The sequence below is a fragment of the Narcine bancroftii genome, chromosome 5, assembly GCF_036971445.1.
Source record: "Narcine bancroftii isolate sNarBan1 chromosome 5, sNarBan1.hap1, whole genome shotgun sequence".
NCBI lineage: Eukaryota > Metazoa > Chordata > Chondrichthyes > Torpediniformes > Narcinidae > Narcine > Narcine bancroftii.
This window is the reverse complement of record NC_091473.1, coordinates 212,907,996-212,927,772: the sequence shown is the minus strand read 5'-3', so window position 1 is coordinate 212,927,772 and position 19,777 is coordinate 212,907,996. Positions and strand designations below refer to the sequence as shown.

The 19,777-nt window shown below is 41.5% G+C and overlaps 1 protein-coding gene across 1 annotated transcript in view; it reads left to right on the top strand.

Annotated features, from left to right (window-relative positions):
- The first annotated feature begins 333 nt into the window (after window positions 1–333).
- The window catches only part of LOC138765512 (ciliated left-right organizer metallopeptidase), a 136,621-nt gene continuing 117,177 nt past the window's right edge, over window positions 334–19,777 (top strand). Inside the window, exons 1-5 of the mRNA XM_069942540.1 lie at window positions 334–722; window positions 11,563–11,656; window positions 12,605–12,656; window positions 12,914–13,060; window positions 13,329–13,451. Coding sequence (XP_069798641.1) covers window positions 359–722; window positions 11,563–11,656; window positions 12,605–12,656; window positions 12,914–13,060; window positions 13,329–13,451 — 780 coding nt within the window. The 5' untranslated portion in view covers window positions 334–358. The remainder of the gene's footprint in view (window positions 723–11,562; window positions 11,657–12,604; window positions 12,657–12,913; window positions 13,061–13,328; window positions 13,452–19,777) is intronic.

Below are 19,777 nucleotides of genomic sequence, written 5' to 3'. Positions count from 1 at the left end.
CCACCCACCTCGTCTAAAGCAACAGAAGGCCGGAACATTGAGCTGCCAGTCCTGACCCTCCTGCAACCAAGTGTCACTAATGGCCACAATGTCATAATTCCACGTGCCAATGCACACTCTAAGCTCATCTGTCTTTTCTACAATACACCTTGCATTAAAATAGATGTACCTGAGATGCTTCTGGAACCTTCCAGAAACAGCCATTCCTTGCAGGATCCTGTCCAAGGCTTGGTAGGAACACTTTAACCGGAAGAGGTGGATCTTCTCTCATCCTCACTCCCCCTAATTCTGTCTTCTTTCTTGACCTCCCCAGGACAGGAGAGGTGAGGCGATGGAGAGCAGCTGACCGTGTGGTGGGATGGAGGGTGGCCCAGTGGGAAGGACGGGGCTTTCCCAGCCCGTCCTACCAGTGGCCGCTCACATGATGTTGCAGGGTTCGATCCCAGGAGGTCTGGCCCTGCTCCTGGCCATGACGGTGGGCTGCAGCGCTCGGTGTATCCACGACGACGTCCAGCCTCTGGTGGCTGGGACAACAACGGTGCGCTATGGGGGGGAACGGGCCACAGGGAGGTCGTCCGGAGGTGGCTCAACCAGAACCCATCCCATCCGCATCGCCACCTTCTACACCAGTGACCCAGGGCTGGCCCTGGGACCAAAGAGAGGCCCCAGCCTCAACGCCTCCATCAGGGAGGCCATCACACGTCTCGCCACACTGCTGTCAGGTGAGGGCTGCTTGCCTGTACCACCAGCTGTGACCACCCACACCGTCGCTTGTACCACCAGCCATGTCCCCGCACATTCGCCTGAACCACCAGCCAGCCTGTGTCCCCCATACCGCCACCTGCACCACCAGCCAGCCTGTGTCCTCCATACCGCCACCTGCACCACCAGCCATGTTCACCTGTACCGCTGCCTGTACCACATCTGTCTCCCCATCTCTGTCTGTACCAACACCTGTCTCCCCCTTACCTCCACCTGTACCATTGCAGTGTCCACCTGTCTCCCTCATACCGCCAAATGTATCATCACCCATCTCCCCTGTATGTCCACCAGTTCCACCACCATGTCCACCGTGTCTTCATTAAAGGTTGGGGAAAGAAAGAGGTAAGATTGGAAGATGGTGGAGTCCAGAGCCACCAAACGTGTTAATTAGAGCTGATAAAAGGGAATTGATTTTGGTTCTGTGAAATGAGACAGAGGGAAAAGGGAAGAGAGAGACAGAGCTGGGGATAGAGAATAAGGGGAAGAAGATGGGTGGGGGGGGTGAATTTGTAATGGAAACTGGAAGTGGATGTTATTGCGGTTGGATGGAAGATGAGGCATTGTTCTTCCAATTTGCTGGAGGTCTCAGTCTGACAGTGCATGAGACCATGGACAGACATGTTGGCATGGGAATGGGACAGTGAATTGAAATGGGTGGCCACCGGGATATCCACACTATTGCAGTGGACAGAGCTGAGGACCTCAGTGAAGCGGTCTCCCAGTCTGCATCCAGTCTCTCCGATATAGAGGAGACCACAATGGAAACACAGGATACAGTAGATGACACCCCCCCCACTGCAGATTCACAAGTGAAGTGCTGTTTCTCTTCTTTGGGGCCCTGAATGGTGGTGAGGGAGGAGGTGTGGGTGCAAATGGGGCACTTCCTGTGGTAACAGGGGTAGGAGCCAAGGAGAGAAGAGAGAACGAGGGTGTCACAGAAGGAGTGGGACCTGCGGAAGGCAAGAGAGGGGAGGAGAGGGAAAGATGTGTCTGGTGGTAGGATCATGGCAAGGAGGATATGTTGGATGGGGAGGCTGGTGGGGTGGTAGGTGAGGACAAGGGGAATCTTGTCCTTGTTGTGCATGGGCGTGGAGGGGACCAGGGCAGCTGTGCTGGTAGTGGAGTAAATGCAAATGAGGGCCAAGTTGACAGTGGTAGAGAGGAAATCACGTTGGTCGAAGAAGAAGGACATCTCTAATGAGGATGCTCTCAACAAGCGTATTCAACAAACCCACCATCTTCCACAGCTCCCTCAACCGCACCCCTTCACACCCTGTCCCCTGTAAGGATTCTGCTCCCAGGACGAGCTCTTCCATGCCTCCTCATTAGAGATTCCTTCTTCTTCGACCAACGTGGTTTCCCCTCTACCACTGTCAACTTGGCCCTCACCTGCATTTACTCCACTACCAGCATAGCTGCCCTGGCCCCCTCCACCCCCATGCACAACAAGGACAAGATTCCCCTTGTCCTCACCTACCACCCCAGCAGCCTCACCATCCAACATAACCTCCTTGCCATGATCCTACCACTAGACACATCTTTTCCTCTCCTCCCCTCTCTTGCCTTCCGCAGGTCCCACTCCTGTGACACCCTTGTTCTCTCTTCTCTCCTTGGCTCCAACCCCTGTTACCACAGGAGGTGCCCCATTTGCACCAACACCTCCTCCCTCACCACCATTCAGGGCCCCAAACAAGAGAAACAGCACGAAGGAGTAACGTGATGGAGTAGTGGCCGGTCAGGGAATTCCAGCCCTCTCCCGAAAAGTTTAAAAAAAACACACAAAGCACAAAGGTACAAGATTAAAATTTACAACAAAGTAAAAATAAAGGTGAGAAGAAAATGGCAGCGAAGAGAGAAAAGTCGAAAACAACGGGAAGAAAAGAGGAAGAAAGAACGTCGGAAGAAGAAGGTGAAGGCCTTATCTGTCTGAAGAAGCCCACCGCGGAGAGAGAAGTCCGCTCCCTCAGGTCAGTGGAAGTCCCGGGCTCGGGACTACAAAAATGGCTCACAGAGCCGAGTAAAGGTGCGCAACCGCGCATGAAAAAAAACACACTGACGGGAGGGGGAACAGCTGCGGAGTCGATCTCCACAGCTGAGGATGACAGCTGCAACACAACAACAGGAAGAGAAGATAGAAAACAACGAGAACAAGAAAGAAGAGAGTAAAAAGAAAACAAGGAAACAACAGATGACCAACCCAGAGGAAGAAGAAGAAGAAGAAGAACATAGAGAAATGGAAGAAGAAGGGAAAGGCAAGACAATGGATATATTTTTTAAAGAATATATGGAATCAGTAAAACAATGGCAATTACAAGAATTTAATGAGATAAAAAGAAGAATTAAGAATGCAGAAGAAAAAATGAATAAAATAGAAATGGTCATGTCAGAGATAGGAAAAAGAGTGGAAAACATGGAAGAACGAGAAATAATTGTAGAAATGCAAGTAGAGGAATTAAAAGATAAATTAGAAGAATCTAATAAAAAAGTTAAAGAGGCACATGAGCTGTTAGCTCAGAAGATAGATATAATAGAAAACTATAATAGAAGAAATAATATAAAGATAGTGGGCCTTAAGGAAGATGAAGAAGGCAAGAATATGAGAGAATTTATAAAAGATTGGATCCCTAGGGTCCTAGGAAGACCAGAATTACAGGAAGAAATGGAAATAGAGAGGGCACATAGAACATTAGCCCCGAAACCACAACCGCAGCAAAAGCCAAGATCCATTTTAGTAAAATTCTTAAGATATACAACAAGAGAAAATATATTGGAGTGAGCAATGAAGAAAATAGAAGACAAAAAGCCACTGGAATACAAAGGTGAAAAATTCTTTTTCTATCCAGACATAAGTTTTGAACTCCTGAAGAAGAGGAAGGAGTTCAATACAGCAAAAACGATCTTATGGAAAAAAGGATATAAATTTATGTTAAAGTACCCAGCAGTAGTTAAAATAGTTATTCCAGGGCAACAAAACAGACTATTCTCGGATCCAGAGGAAGCAAGAAAATTTGCAGAACAACTACAAAACAAGCAGAGGGATGAAGACATGTAATAAGAATAAAAATGACCACGAACTATATGTATGTGTGTATATGTGTGTATGTGTGTATGTGTATGTGTGTATGTGTATGTGTGTATGTGTATGTGTGTATGTGTGTATATGTATATGTATGTGCTCCCTCAACAGCCCATAAGGCTAGAGCTGGATGAGGTTCCCACCCTGGATGAGACATATAAGGCAATCGAACAACTGAAAAGTGGCAAAGCAGCAGGTATGGATGGAATCCCCCCAGAAGTCTGGAAGGCTGGTGGCAAAACTCTGCATGCCAAACTGCATGAGTTTTTCAAGCTTTGTTGGGACCAAGGTAAACTGCCTCAGGATCTTCGTGATGCCACCATCATCACCCTGTACAAAAACAAAGGCGAGAAATCAGACTGCTCAAACTACAGGGGAATCACGTTGCTCTCCATTGCAGGCAAAATCTTCGCTAGGATTCTACTAAATAGAATAATACCTAGTGTCGCCGAGAATATTCTCCCAGAATCACAGTGCGGCTTTCGCGCAAACAGAGGAACCACTAACATGGTCTTTGCCCTCAGACAGCTCCAAGAAAAGTGCAGAGAACAAAACAAAGGACTCTACATCACCTTTGTTGACCTCACCAAAGCCTTCGACACCGTGAGCAGGAAAGGGCTTTGGCAAATACTAGAGCGCATCGGATGTCCCCCAAAGTTCCTCAACATGATTATCCAACTGCACGAAAACCAACAAGGTCGGGTCAGATACAGCAATGAGCTCTCTGAACCCTTCTCCATTAACAATGGCGTGAAGCAAGGATGTGTTCTCGCACCAACCCTCTTTTCAATCTTCTTCAGCATGATGCTGAACCAAGCCATGAAAGACCCCAACAATGAAGACGCTGTTTACATCCGGTACCGCACGGATGGCAGTCTCTTCAATCTGAGGCGCCTGCAAGCTCACACCAAGACACAAGAGAAACTTGTCCGTGAACTACTCTTTGCAGATGATGCCGCTTTAGTTGCCCATTCAGAGCCAGCTCTTCAGCGATTGACGTCCTGCTTTGCGGAAACTGCCAAAATGTTTGGCCTGGAAGTCAGCCTGAAGAAAACTGAGGTCCTCCATCAGCCAGCTCCCCACCATGACTACCAGCCCCCCCACATCTCCATCGGGCACACAAAACTCAAAACGGTCAACCAGTTTACCTATCTCGGCTGCACCATTTCATCAGATGCAAGGATCGACAATGAGATAGACAACAGACTCGCCAAGGCAAATAGCGCCTTTGGAAGACTACACAAAAGAGTCTGGAAAAACAACCAACTGAAAAACCTCACAAAGATAAGCGTATACAGAGCTGTTGTCATACCCACACTCCTGTTCGGCTCCGAATCATGGGTCCTCTACCGGCATCACCTACGTCTCCTAGAATGCTTCCACCAGCGTTGTCTCCGCTCCATCCTCAACATCCATTGGAGCGCTTACACCCCTAACGTCGAAGTACTCGAGATGGCAGAGGTCGACAGCATCGAGTCCACGCTGCTGAAGATCCAGCTGCGCTGGATGGGTCACGTCTCCAGAATGGAGGACCATCGCCTTCCCAAGATCGTGATATATGGCGAGCTCTCCACTGGCCACCGTGACAGAGGTGCACCAAAGAAAAGGTACAAGGACTGCCTAAAGAAATCTCTTGGTGCCTGCCACATTGACCACCGTCAGTGGGCGGATAACGCCTCAAACCGTGCATCTTGGCGCCTCACAGTTTGGCGGGCAGCAACCTCCTTTGAAGAAGACCGCAGAGCCCACCTCACTAACAAAAGGCAAAGGAGGAAAAACCCAACACCCAACCCCAACCAACCAATTTTCCCTTGCAACCGCTGCAATCGTGTCTGCCTGTCCCGCATCGGACTTGTCAGCCACAAACGAGCCTGCAGCTGACGTGGACTTTTTACCCCCTCCATAAATCTTCGTCCGCGAAGCCAAGCCAAAGAAGAAGAAGATATATATGCGCTGGATGGGTCACGTCTCCAGAATGGAGGACCATCGCCTTCCCAAGATCGTGTTATATGGCGAGTACTCCACTGGCCACCGTGACAGAGGTGCACCAAAGAAAAGGTACAAGGACTGCCTAAAGAAATCTCTTGGTGCCTGCCACATTGACCACCGCCAGTGGGCTGATAACGCCTCAAACCGTGCATCTTGGCGCCTCACAGTTTGGCGGGCAGCAAACTCCTTTGAAGAAGACCGCAGAGCCCACCTCACTGACAAAAGGCAAAGGAGGAAAAACCCAACACCCAACCCCAACCAACCAATTTCCCCCTGCAACCGCTGCAATCGTGTCTGCCTGTCCCGCATCGGACTTGTCAGCCACAAACGAGCCTGCAGCTGACGTGGACTTTTTACCCCCTCCATAAATCTTCATCCGCGAAGCCAAGCCAAAGAAAGAAAGATATATATATATAGTGTGTATACATGAATGCATCCGTATTTAGAGGAAAATATATAGAGTATAGATAAGAATTAATAAGGGAGGGAAAGGGAATAAGGAGGGAATTAAAAGAGTGACCTTTGTTACATATGAAAATTGAAATCTTTTCCGGGAGGGTGGGGCTGGGTGGGAGGAGTTACGGTCACTGCAAAATCAGTTGACGCGAGTGAATTCGCAAATCCAAATGGAGAGGGGAGATGTGGTTGCCCGACAAGGGATAAAGGGCAACTAAGGAGGGGGTGGGGAGAATGGGGTTAAAGAAGTTTTAAATAGGAGAATAAGGAAAATGTTTGATGTTTTAGAAATGTCTTATAAAGTGTTCATAACAAGAAAGCAGAAATGGATAAGAAGGAAAGGTGATGATGGAGAAACGGAAAGGGAAGATAAACAAAGTATGAAATGGCTACGCTGAACTATATGACTTTAAATATTAACGGAATACATAACCAAATCAAAAGGAAGAAACTGCTAAATTTACTGAAAAAAGAAAAAAATGATATAGCATTTGTGCAATAAACACATTTAACTGAATTGGAGCATAAGAAATTAAAGAGAGATTGGGTAGGACATGTAACAGCAGCGTCGTATAATTCAAAAGCAAGAGGAGTAGCTATATTAATTAGTAAAAATGTGCCAATTAAAATAGAAGAGGAAATAATAGATCCAGCAGGGAGATATGTAATGATAAAATGCCAGATATATTTGGAGTTTTGGAATCTACTCAATGTATATTCACCTAACGAAGAAGATCAAAAGTTTATGCAAGATATTTTTTTGAAGATAGCAGATACGCAAGATAACATATTAATAGGAGGGGATTTCAACCTGAATCTGGATTCAAATATGTACAAAACTGGGAAAAAAATTAACAGAAAGAATAAAGTAACCAAATTTATAATTAAATCGATGGAAGAAATGCAACTTTTGGATATATGGAGGAAACAACACCCAAAGGAAAAGGAATATTCGTATTATTTGGGTAGGCATAAAACATACTCAAGAATAGACCTATTTTTGTTATCAGCTCGTATGCAAGATAGATTAAGAAAAACAGAATATAAAGCTAGAATATTATCCGACCATTCACCCTTGATATTGACAATAGAGTTAGAGGACATTCCTCCAAGAATGTATAGATGGAGATTAAACTCCATGCTACGTAAAAGGCAGGATTTTAGAGAATTCATTGAAAGACAAATTAAAATGTATTTTGAAATAAATACAGAATCAGTGAAAGATAAGTTTATACTATGGGATGCAATGAAAGTGTTAATTAGAGAGCAAATAATAAGTTATGTAACCAAGATGAAGAAGGACTATAATCAGGAAGCTGAGCAGTTGGAAAGGGAAATAGTAAATATAGAAAAAGAATTAGCAATGAAGGAAGACACAACTAAAAGAAGAGAATTGGCAGATAAAAAAATAAAATATGAAACACTACAAAAATATAAGGTGGAGAAGAACATAATGAAGACAAAACAGAAATATTATGAACTAGGGGAAAAAAACGCACAAAATTCTAGCATTGCAGCTTAAGACAGAACAAGCTAAGAAAATGGTATTGGCATCAAGGAAAAAAGACAAACAAATCTCATATAATCCAACGGAGATCAAGGAAAACTTTAGAGAATTCTATGAACAATTATATCAAACTGAAAACGAAGGGAAAGAAGGCAAAATAGATGAATTTTTAACTAAAATTGAACTACCAAAATTACAAATAGAGGAACAAAATAAATTAATAGAACCATTTGAAATAGTAGAAATACAAGAGATAATAAAAAAAATTACCAAATAATAAAACACCAGGAGAGGATGGATTCCCAATAGAATTCTATAAAACATTTAAAGATTTATTAATTCCACCCCTCCTGGAAGTAATCAACCAGACTGATAAAACACAAAGCTTACCAGATTCATGTAAAACAGCAATAATTACAGTAATACTAAAGCAAGGGAAAGATCCTCTCGCACCAGCGTCATATAGACCAATATCATTACTTAATACAGATTATAAGATAATAGCTAAACTATTAGCAAACAGATTAGCAGAGTATGTACCTAAAATGGTAAATCTAGACCAAACTGGATTTATTCAAAAAAGACGTACAACAGACAATATTTGTAAATTTATTAACTTAATTCATGCAGTAGAAGGGAGTAAAGCGCCAACAGTAGCAGTTGCTTTAGACGCAGAGAAGGCCTTTGACAGAGTAGAATGGAATTATTTATTCAAAGTATTGCAAAAATCAGTTTACCAGAGAAGTATATTAATTAGATTAAAGCATTATATAAGGGGACATTGGCGAAAGTGACAGTAAATGGATATATATCAAAGTAATTTAAAGTAAGCAGGTCAACACGGCAGGGATGTCCACTATCACCCTTATTGTTCGCGTTAGCTATAGAACCACTAGCAGAATTGATAAGAACAGAAAATAATATAAACGGGATAAAAATAAAAGACAAGGAATATAAAATCAGTTTATTTGTGGATAATGTTATAGTATACTTAACAGAACCAGAACTATCAATAAAAGAATTATATAAGAAATTGGAATATGGAGAAGTGTCAGGTTACAAGATTAACGTAAATAAAAGTGAAGCAATGCCAATGAATAATGCGGATTTCTCAAAATTTAAGAAGGAATCACCATTCAGATGGCAAATGCAAGCAATAAGATACCTAGGTATACAAATAAATAAAAATCTCGGCCATCTATATAAACTCAATTATTATCCACTAATGAAAAAATTACAGGACGATTTAGAGCATTGGAAAGATTTACCATTAACACTAATAGGAAGGATAAACTGTATTAAAATGAACATTTTCCCAAGGATATTATACCTATTTCAGGCATTGCCAATACACTTGACAGAGAAATTCTTCAAGGAGTTAAAGAAAATAATAAGGAAATTTTTATGGAAAGGGGGGAAACCGAGGATAGCACTAGATAAATTAACAGAATGGTATAAACAAGGAGGCTTACAACTGCCAAACTTTAAAAATTATTTTAGAGCCGCACAATTATGATACCTATCAGATTTTTATCAAACAAGGGAAAAGCCAGATTGGACTAGATTAGAACTAGATAAAATAGGGGAAAAGATACCTGAACACATATATAAATGGGATGAAAAATTGGTACAACGTAGGAGTTCTCCAGTATTACATCATCTACTCAATATTTAGAAAAAGATTCATGTAGAAAGGAATAAAACAAATGACCAATTACCAAAACTAATATTGACGCAAAATCAGTTACTCTCTTTTACAAAAGATAACCTTTCCTTTAGAGAATGGGAGAAAAAAGGGATCAATAGAATAGAAAATTGTTTTTCAGGAAATAGATTATTATCCTTTGAACAAATGAAAGATAAATACAATATAACTCAAGATACAGTGCTGTCATATTACCAATTGAGATCCTACTTGAAGGACAAATTAGGAAGCAGCCTGAGTTTACCAGAGGGAAGTAACTTTGAATATGTGATTACAGATACAATGATAATCAAAGGATTTATAACAAATATGTATATTAAACTACAAGAAAAGGAGAATGAGGAAACAAATGGTAAAACTAAACAAAAATGGGAACAAGATTTAAATATAAAGATAAAAAAGGAAACATGGGAGAAGTTATGTCCTGGAACGATGAGAAATACAATAAATACGAGGTTACGTATGATACAATATAACTGGATACACAGGCTATACATTGCACCTCAAAAGTTAAATAAATGGGACCCAACAGTATCTGATAGATGTTTTCAATGTAAAAAAGAAATGGGAACAACAATTCATGCAATCTGGACATATGAGAAAGTAGAAAAATTTTGTGAAGATCTAAACCAGATATTAAATAAAATTACAGAAAACAATATACCAAAAAATCCAGAGATCTTCCTCCTAAGTAACATAAAAAACAAAGAATTTGGACTTGATTTGGATGATGCACAAAAAAGATTTGTTAAAATAGCTCTAGCCGTAGCAAAAAAATGTATTATGTCAACCTGGAAATTGGAAGATAATTTGAAAATACAACAATGGTATATAGAAATGAATAAATGTATTCCATTCGAAAAAATAACATATAGTTTCAGAAATAATATTGAAATATTTGAACAAATATGGGAGCCTTACATGAAACACAATAGAGAAAACCTACCGGGGACATTCACTACCTAAATTAACGAAAGGAGAAGGAAATGAAAAGAATTGACTTAGTGGAATTTCTTGTTTATTTTTACTGAATGACAACATTGTTTGGCGGGTTTAATGTATCTTAGATTTTGTACTTTAAATGGATGGGGGGGGGAGGTAGGGAGGGTGGGATGGGAGGAGGGGGGGGAGAAAATGACACTATATATTTGAAAAGAAAAATGTATGTATCATGGTCAATATGTGTATGATGTGAAAAATAACAAATTTAAAAAAAAACAAGAGAAACAGCACTTCACTTGTGAATCTGCAGTGGGGGGGTGTCATCTACAGTATCCTGTGTTCCCATTGTGGTCTCCTCTACATCGGGGAGACTGGACGCAGTGGATGAAGGTGTTTAGGGATTAGACATTCATGGTAAATATGAGGCAGTGATTGAAGGGATGGAGGGCATTGTGGGTGTAGGTAGGGAAGGACTGAACCAGGGGAGACAAAATGGAGCCAAGGTAAGTGTATACCAGTTCGATGGGGCAGGAGCATGTGGTCTGCCAGGGGAATTGGGTAAGAGGTAGGAATGGGCAGTGTGGGGTTGGGAAACAATGAGGTTGGAGGCCATGTGAGGAGGGAGTTGACTAGAAGTGGTGGGCGATATAGTGGTTTGATGAGTTTTGGTAGGTGTCCTATCTTCTTTCACTCACACCTTGAGGGAGGACTCAGGCCCGAAATATTAATAATGTATCTTTTCCTCTTAAGGACGCTGTGGGACCCACTGAGCTCCTCCAGCATTTGACTACAATCACAGTGACTGCAGAAGTTCGTGTTTCACCTCATTCTCCCTGTGTGTTCAGCTGTCATGACCTGTACCACTGCCTGCATCAGCCATCCTCATTCTTCCCATATTCTTCCCTGTCACACCCCCGTATTACCCATCATCTTAGTCTCTGTGTGACCACCTGTACCACCATCTGTAGACCCAAATCTCGGTGTTCTCCTGCCTCAATCAGTACCAGCCGTATCAATGTGCCCACCTGACTCTCCCCGTATCTGTGTTAGTTTCTCTCTCTCTCTCTGCACCTCTGTCCTTACCCCGTATGATAGTCTCTTTCTCTCTCTCTCACTATTTCCCAGTGATTCCCGTTGAGGACAACCTGCTCCTCTCCCGGGACATGGAGATGTATTGCAAGTCTGTGTGGAGGAACACATCACTGCCCAACTTCAACAAGTAAATCCACATCATGCTCTCCCACCCTCCCCTTCCTGTTAACCCATCCCCCTCCTCACCCACCCCTCCCTCGTCTACCACTCTCTCCTCATCCAGTCCTTTCTCCTTGTCTACCTCCCCCTCCCTGACAACCACTCCCCCTCCTCTCCCACCCCTCCCTCTTCCTTCCCATCCATACCTCCACCCCTGTCCACCCCTCCCTCCATCCCTCCTCCTCTTCCACCACCCTCTCCCACCCTGTCCACCCTCCCACCTTCCCTCTCTCCCTCCCCATCCACCCCTCCCCTCCTCTCACTCCTCCCTTCCTATCACCCCTCTCTCCTTCCTCGTCTACCACTATCTTCTCATCCACTTCTCTCTCCTTGTCTACTTCCCTCCCACTCTGTCCACCCCTCTCCTACTCTCATATCCCTTCTTCCCCATCCACCCCTCTCAACCCTCCCTCCTCATCCATCCTTCTCCCCGCCTCTCACCCCTCCCTCCCTGAAAACCCCGACCTCTTTCCCTCCTTCTGTCCCTCCATCCCCATCCACCCCACCTTCCTGACCACCCCTCCTAATCCATCCCCTCACCTTAACCACCCCTCCCCTCCCCATCCACTCCTCCCTCCCTCCCTCCCAACTTGCCTTCCCTTCCATCATCACTGCCACCTCCTTCCTCTTCATTCCCTCCCTCATCCTTTCTTCTTCCTCACTGTCCCCTTCCTTCTTATCACTTGTTGCTCACCCAAGGGGGAGGGGTGCAACGCAAATGAGAGAGGGGCAGATTAATGCAGACCCTGGGGGTGGGACATAATGCAGACCCTGGGAGGAAGGGAATAATAGACTGGGCGGGAGAGGAGCGTTATGCAGACCCTGGGGGAGGAGCGTAACGCAGACCTTGGGGGGAGGGGTGTTATGCAGAACCGGGGGAAGGGGCGTAATGCTGAAGCTCTCCCTCATTTTTCAGGTGTGGACAGCTGAACATTAACTATCGAGTTGAGACCTGTCTGGATGTGGTGGTGAGTGTTGTCTGGGTCTCTGTCTGACTGTCTGCCGAGTCCTTGTCTATGAACATTTCTCCATCTGGTTGGCTGTGTGGATCATTGTTTCATTCTGGGTCCCGTCTGGTTGCTGTGTGGGTCAATGTCTCTGTCTGACTCCCATCTTGGTGGGTGTCCATGGAGCGTGTTCTCATTTGGCCCCGTGTGTCTTCGTCTGGGCCCAAGATGTGGGACGGATGAAGCTGTTCGACAGACGCCTTACTCTGTCTTCCCAGATCCCAGACGACCACTTGCAGGGGTACAGTGTCTGGCCGGCAAGGGGCAGCAACCCGGAGGTGGTGAAGGAAAGGGGACAGGGGGTTCCAGGAGCTGATTTCATCCTGTACCCCAAAGCAGCCAACACTCACAAGTGTCAGAGTGAGGTAAGGGAAGGTTGGGGGAAGGGAGCCGGGGGGAGAGGAAAGAGGTGGGGGGAAGGGAGGAGGGAAGGGAAGGAGAAGGGACAAGGGGAGTGGGGAGGGAAGATGGAGAGATGGGAAGGGAAGGGAATGGAAGAAGGATGTAGGGGAGGAGGAAGGACAGAGGGAGGGGAAAAGGGAGGATGGAGGGAGGAGAGAGGGAAGAAAGGCAGAAGGGAGGGGGAGGGGAGAGAAAGGATGCCCCTGGTAATAGCCCTCCCTGCCCTTGTAGCCCTCAGTCATGGCCTATGCAGCTTCCTGTAAGCAGGACCAGTTTGGACGTCCCATCGCGGGATCCATCACCTTCTGCCAGACCCACATCCTTCAGACTGCCTCTCAACAGCGCATTACACTGGTAGGTGGCCAAGGTCATGCCCTCTAACCCTGCATCCTGGGAGTTTCCCCCCCTCTGATCCTCCTCTCTGACTACAGTCTGACCTTCTCTCTCTGACCAGTTCGCTCTCTGACCCTCCATGGTGGTGTAGAGGTTGCACCCTCTGACCCTCTCGCCCTCTGACCCTGCATGGTGGGGTGGGGGTCGCTTCCTGTGATCCTGCAATGTGAACTACAGTTCGGTATTCAACACCATCATCCCCTCAAAACTGATAAACAAACTCTGTGTAATCGGCTTCTGGATTTCCTCACCTCCAGACCACCATCGGTGAGGATCGGTAAGAACATCTCCTCCATAATCTCCATCAGTACCAGACCACTGCAGGGCTTTGCTCTTATCCTCCTGCTCTATTTGCTTGTCTCGGTACGACACCACCGTCTACAAATACGCTGATGATACCACGGTAGTGGGTTGTATAACAGCAGCGATGAGTCAGCCTACAGGAGGGAGACTGAAAACTTGGCTGAATGATGCACCAACAACAATCTTGCACTCAACTGTCACCAAAACCAAGGAGATGATTGTTGACTTCAGGAAAGGAAAACCAGAGATGTACAATCCAGTGATCATTGGGGGTCAAGATGTGGAGAGGGTGAGCAAATTTAAAATTTTGGGAGTCACTATTGGAAAGGATCTTTCCTGGACCCAAACACACTAAAGGCATCAGTCCCTCTATTTCTTTTTTTTAAATTTTTTTATTTTTCACACCATGAACCACATTAACCATGATACATACATTTTCCTTTTCAAATATATACAGTGTCATTTTCTCCCCGCCCCTCCCTCCTCCCATCCCACCCTCCCTACCTCCCTCCTCCTGTCCATTTAAAGTACAAAATCTAGGATACATTAAACCAGTCAAACAACGTTGTCATTCAATAAAAATAAACAAGAAATTCCACTGAGTCAATTCTTTTCATTTCCTTCTCCTTTCGTTAATTTAGGTAGTGAATGTCCCCGGTAGGTTTTCGCTATTGTGTTTCATGTAAGGCTCCCATATTTGTTCAAATATTTCAATATTATTTCTTAAACTATATGTTATTTTTTCTAATGGAATACATTTATTCATTTCTATATACCATTGTTGTATTTTCAAATTATCTTCCGATTTCCAGGTTGACATAATACATTTTTTTGCTACGGCTAGAGCTATCTTAACAAATCTTTTTTGTGCACCATCCAAATCAATTCCAAATTCTTTGTTTTTTTATGTTACTTAGGAGGAAAATCTCTGGATTCTTTGGTATATTGTTTTCTGAAATTTTATTTAATATTTGGTTTAGATCTTCCCAAAATTTTTCTACTTTCTCACATGTCCAGATTGCATGAATTGTTGTTCCCATTTCTTTTTTACATCGAAAACATCTGTCAGATACTGTTAGGTCCCATTTATTTAACTTTTGAGGTGCAATGTATAGCCTGTGTATCCAGTTATATTGTATCATACGTAACCTCGTATTTATTGTATTTCTCATCGTTCCAGAACATAACTTCTCCCATGTTTCCTTTTTTATCTTTATATTTAAATCTTGTTCCCATTTTTGTTTAGTTTTACCATTTGTTTCCTCATTCTCCTTTTCTTGCAGTTTAATATACATATTTGTTATAAATCTTTTGATTATCATTGTATCTGTAATCACATATTCAAAGTTACTTCCCTCTGGTAAACTCAGGCTGCTTCCTAATTTGTCCTTCAAGTAGGATCTCAATTGGTAATATGCCAGCACTGTATCTTGAGTTATATTGTATTTATCTTTCATTTGTTCAAAGGATAATAATCTATTTCCTGAAAAACAATTTTCTATTCTTTTGATCCCTTTTTTCTCCCATTCTCTAAAGGAAAGGTTATCTATTGTAAAAGGGAGTAACTGATTTTGCGTCAATATTAGTTTTGGTAATTGATAATTTGTTTTATTTCTTTCTACATGAACCTTCTTCCAAATATTGAGTAGATGATGTAATACTGGAGAACTTCTATGTTGTACCAATTTTTCATCCCATTCATATAATATGTGTTCAGGTATCTTTTCCCCTATTTTATCTAGTTCTAATCTAGTCCAATCTGGCTTTTCCCTTGTTTGATAAAAATCTGATAGGTATCTTAATTGTGCGGCTGTATAATAATTTTTAAAGTTTGGCAGTTGTAAGCCTCCTTGTTTATACCATTCCGTTAATTTATCTAGTGCTCTAAATCTTTCCAATGCTCTAAATCGTCCTGTAACTTTTTCATTAGTGAATAATAATTGAGTTTATATAGTTGTCTGAGATTTTTATTTATTTGTACACCTAGGTATCTTATTGCTTGCATTTGCCATCTGAATGGTGATTCCTTCTTAAATTTTGAGAAATTCGCATTATTCATTGGCATTGCTTCACTTTTATTTACGTTAATCTTGTAACCCGACACTTCTCCATATTCCTTCAATTTCTTATATAATTCTTTTAATGATAGTTCTGGTTCTGTTAAGTATACTATAACATCATCCGCAAATAAACTGATTTTATATTCCTTGTCTTTTATTTTTATCCCTTTTATATTATTTTCTGTTCTTATCAATTCTGATAGTGGTTCTATAGCTAACGCGAACAATAAAGGTGAGAGTGGGCATCCCTGCCGTTTTGACCTGCTTAAGTTAAATTGCTTTGATATATATCCATTTACTGTCACTTTCGCCAATGGTCCCTTATATAATGCTTTAATCCAATTAATATACTTCTCTGGTAAACTGAATTTTTGCAATACTTTGAATAAATAATTCCATTCTACTCTGTCAAAGGCCATCTGCGTCTAAAGCAACTGTTACTGTTGGCGCTTTACTCCCTTCTACTGCATGAATTAAGTTAATAAATTTACAAATATTGTCTGTTGTACGTCTTTTTTTAATAAATCCAGTTTGGTCTAGATTTACCATTTTCGGTACATACTCTGCTAATCTGTTTGCTAATAGTTTAGCTATTATCTTATAATCTGTGTTAAGTAAAGATATTGGTCTATATGACGCTGGTGCGAGTGGATCTTTCCCTTGCTTTAGTATTACTGTAATTATTGCTGTTTTACATGAATCTGGTAAGCTTTGTGTTTTATCAGTCTGGTTTTCCCCTGCAACCGCTGCAACCGTGTCTGCCTGTCCCGCATCGGAATTGTCAGCCACAAACGAGCCTGCAGCTGACGTGGACTTTTACCCCCTCCATAAATCTTCGACCGCGAAGCCAAGCCAAAGAATGATTATTTCCAGGAGGGGAGGAATTAATAAATCTTTAAATGTTTTATAGAATTCCATTGGGAATCCATCCTCTCCTGGTGTTTTATTATTTGGTAATTTTTTTATTATCTCTTGTATTTCTACTATTCCAAATGGTTCTGTTAATTTATTTTGTTCCTCTATTTGTAGTTTTGGTAGTTCAATTTTAGTTAAAAATTCATCTATTTTCCCTTCTTTCCCTTCGTTTTCAGTTCGGTATAATTGTTCATAGAATTCTCTAAAGTTTTCCTTGATCTCCTTTGGATTATATGTGATTTGTTTGTCTTTTTTCCTTGATGCCAATACCATTTTCTTAGCTTGTTCTGTCTTAAGCTGCCATGCTAGAATTTTGTGCGTTTTTTCCCCTAGTTCATAATATTTCTGTTTTGTCTTCTTTTTATTCTTCTCCACCTTATATGTTTGTAGTGTTTCATATTTTATTTTTTTATCTGCCAATTCTCTTCTTTTAGTGTATCTTCCTTCATTGCTAATTCTTTTTCTATATTTACTATTTCCCTTTCCAACTGCTCTGTTCCCCGATTATAGTCCTTCTTCATCTTGGTTACATAACTTATTATTTGCCCTCTAATGAACGCTTTCATTGCATCCCATAGTATAAACTTATCTTTAACTGATTCCGTGTTTATTTCAAAATACATTTTAATTTGTCGTTCAATGAATTCTCTAAAATCCTGCCTTTGGAGTAACATGGAATTTAATCTCCATCTATACATCCTTGGAGGGATGTCCTCTAACTTTATTGTCAATATTAAGGGTGAATGGTCCGATAATATTCTAGCTTTATATTCTGTTTTTCTTACTCTATCTTGCATACGAGCTGATAACAAAAATAGGTCTATTCTTGAGTATGTTTTATGTCTAGCCGAGTAATATGAATATTCCTTTTCCTTTGGGTATTGTTTCATCCATATATCCAAAAGTTGCTTTTCTTCCATCGATTTAATTATAAATTTGGTTACTTTGTTCTTTCTGTTAATTTTTTTCCCAGTTTTGTCCATATTTGAATCCAAATTCAGGTTGAAATCCCCTCCTATTAATATGTACCCTTGCGTATCTGCTATCTTCAAAAAAATATCTTGCATAAACTTTTGATCTTCTTCGTTAGGTGAATATACATTGAGTAGATTCCAAAACTCCGAATATATCTGACATTTTATCATTACATATCTCCCTGCTGGATCTATTATTTCCTCTTCTATTTTAATTGGCACATTTTTACTAATTAATATAGCTACTCCTCTTGCTTTTGATTTATACGACGCTGCTGTTACGTGTCCTACCCAATCTCTCTTTAATTTCTTGTGCTCCAATTCAGTTAAATGTGTTTCTTGCACAAATGCTATATCAATTTTTTCTTTTTCAGTAAATTTAGCAGTTTCTTCCTTTTAATTTGGTTATGTATTCCGTTAATATTTAAAGTCATATAGTTCAGCGTAGCCATTTTATACTTTGTTTATCTTCCCTTTCCGTTTCTCCATCATCACCTTTCCTTCTTATCCATTTCTGCTTTCTTGTTTTGAACACTTTATAAGACAACATTTCTAAAACATCAAACATTTTCCCTATTCCCCTATTTAAAACTTCTTTAACCCCATTCTCCCCTCCCCCTCCTGAGTTGTCCTTTATCCCTTTTTTTTTTTAAATTTTTTTATTTTTCACACCATAAATCACATTAGCCATGATATACACTATTTCTTTTTCACACATATACAGTGACTTTTTCTCCCCCCCCTTTCCTCCCAAACCACCCCCCCACCCCCCCCCCCCTCATCCATTTTAGGTATACAATCTAGGTTGCATTAAGCCAGTCAGACAATGTTATCATTCAACAAAATTACACCAGAAATTCTACTGAGTCCATTCTTTTCTTTCCTTCTCCTTCCATCAACTTAGGTAATGTTTGTCCCCGGTAGGTTTTCGCTATTGTATTTAATGTAAGGCTCCTATACTTGTTCGAATATTTCAATATTATTTCTTAACCAATATGTTACTTTTTCTAATGGAATACATTTATTCATTTAAATTTGGTAGTTTCTTCCTTTTAATTTGGTTATGTATTCCATTAATATTTAAAGACATATAGTTCAGCGTAGCCCTTTTATATTTTGTTTATCTTCTCTTTCCGTTTTTCCATCATTACCTTTCCTCCTTTTCCATTTCTGTTTTCTTATTTTCAACTCTTTATAAGACAACATTCCTACAACATCTAACATTTTCCTTATTCTCCTATTTCTATCTTATTTATCCCCAGTCTCCCCTTCACCTCCTGAGTTGTCCTTTATCCCTTGTCGGACAACCACATCTCCCCTCTCCATTTGGATTTGCGAATCCACTCGCAAACGTCAACTGATTTTGCAGTGACCGCTATTTCCCCCCACCCTGCCTCCCCCAGAAAAGATTTCACTTTTCATATGTCACAAAGGTCACTTTTTTAATTCCCTCCTTATTCTCTCTATTCCATTACCTTCCCTTATTAATTCTTGTCTATACTATCTATATTTTCCTCTAAGTACAGATACATTCATGTATGCTCATTGTCTCTTTTCACTCTTATACCTCTTTACCCGCATACATATCAATCGTGATCATTTTTACTCTCATTACCCGTCTTCATCCCTCAGTCTATTTTTGTCTTTACCCACATACATATCAGTCGTGATCATTTTAACTCTCATTACCCGTCTTCCTCCCTCAGTCTATTTTTGTAATTGTTCTGCAAATTTTCGTGCTTCTTCTGGATCCGAGAATAGTCTGTTTTGTTGTCCTGGAATAAATATTTTCAATACCGCTGGATGCTTTAGTATAAATTTATACCCTTTCTTCCATAAAATCGCCTTTGCTGTATTGAACTCTTTTCTCTTCTTTACGAGTTCAAAACTTATATCTGGATAAATGAAGATTTTTTGCCCTTTATACTCCAGTGGTTTGTTGCCCTCTCTTACTTTTTCCATTGTCTTCTCCAGTACCTTTTCTCTTGTAGTATATCTTAGGAATTTTACTACAATAGATCTTGGTTTTTGTTGT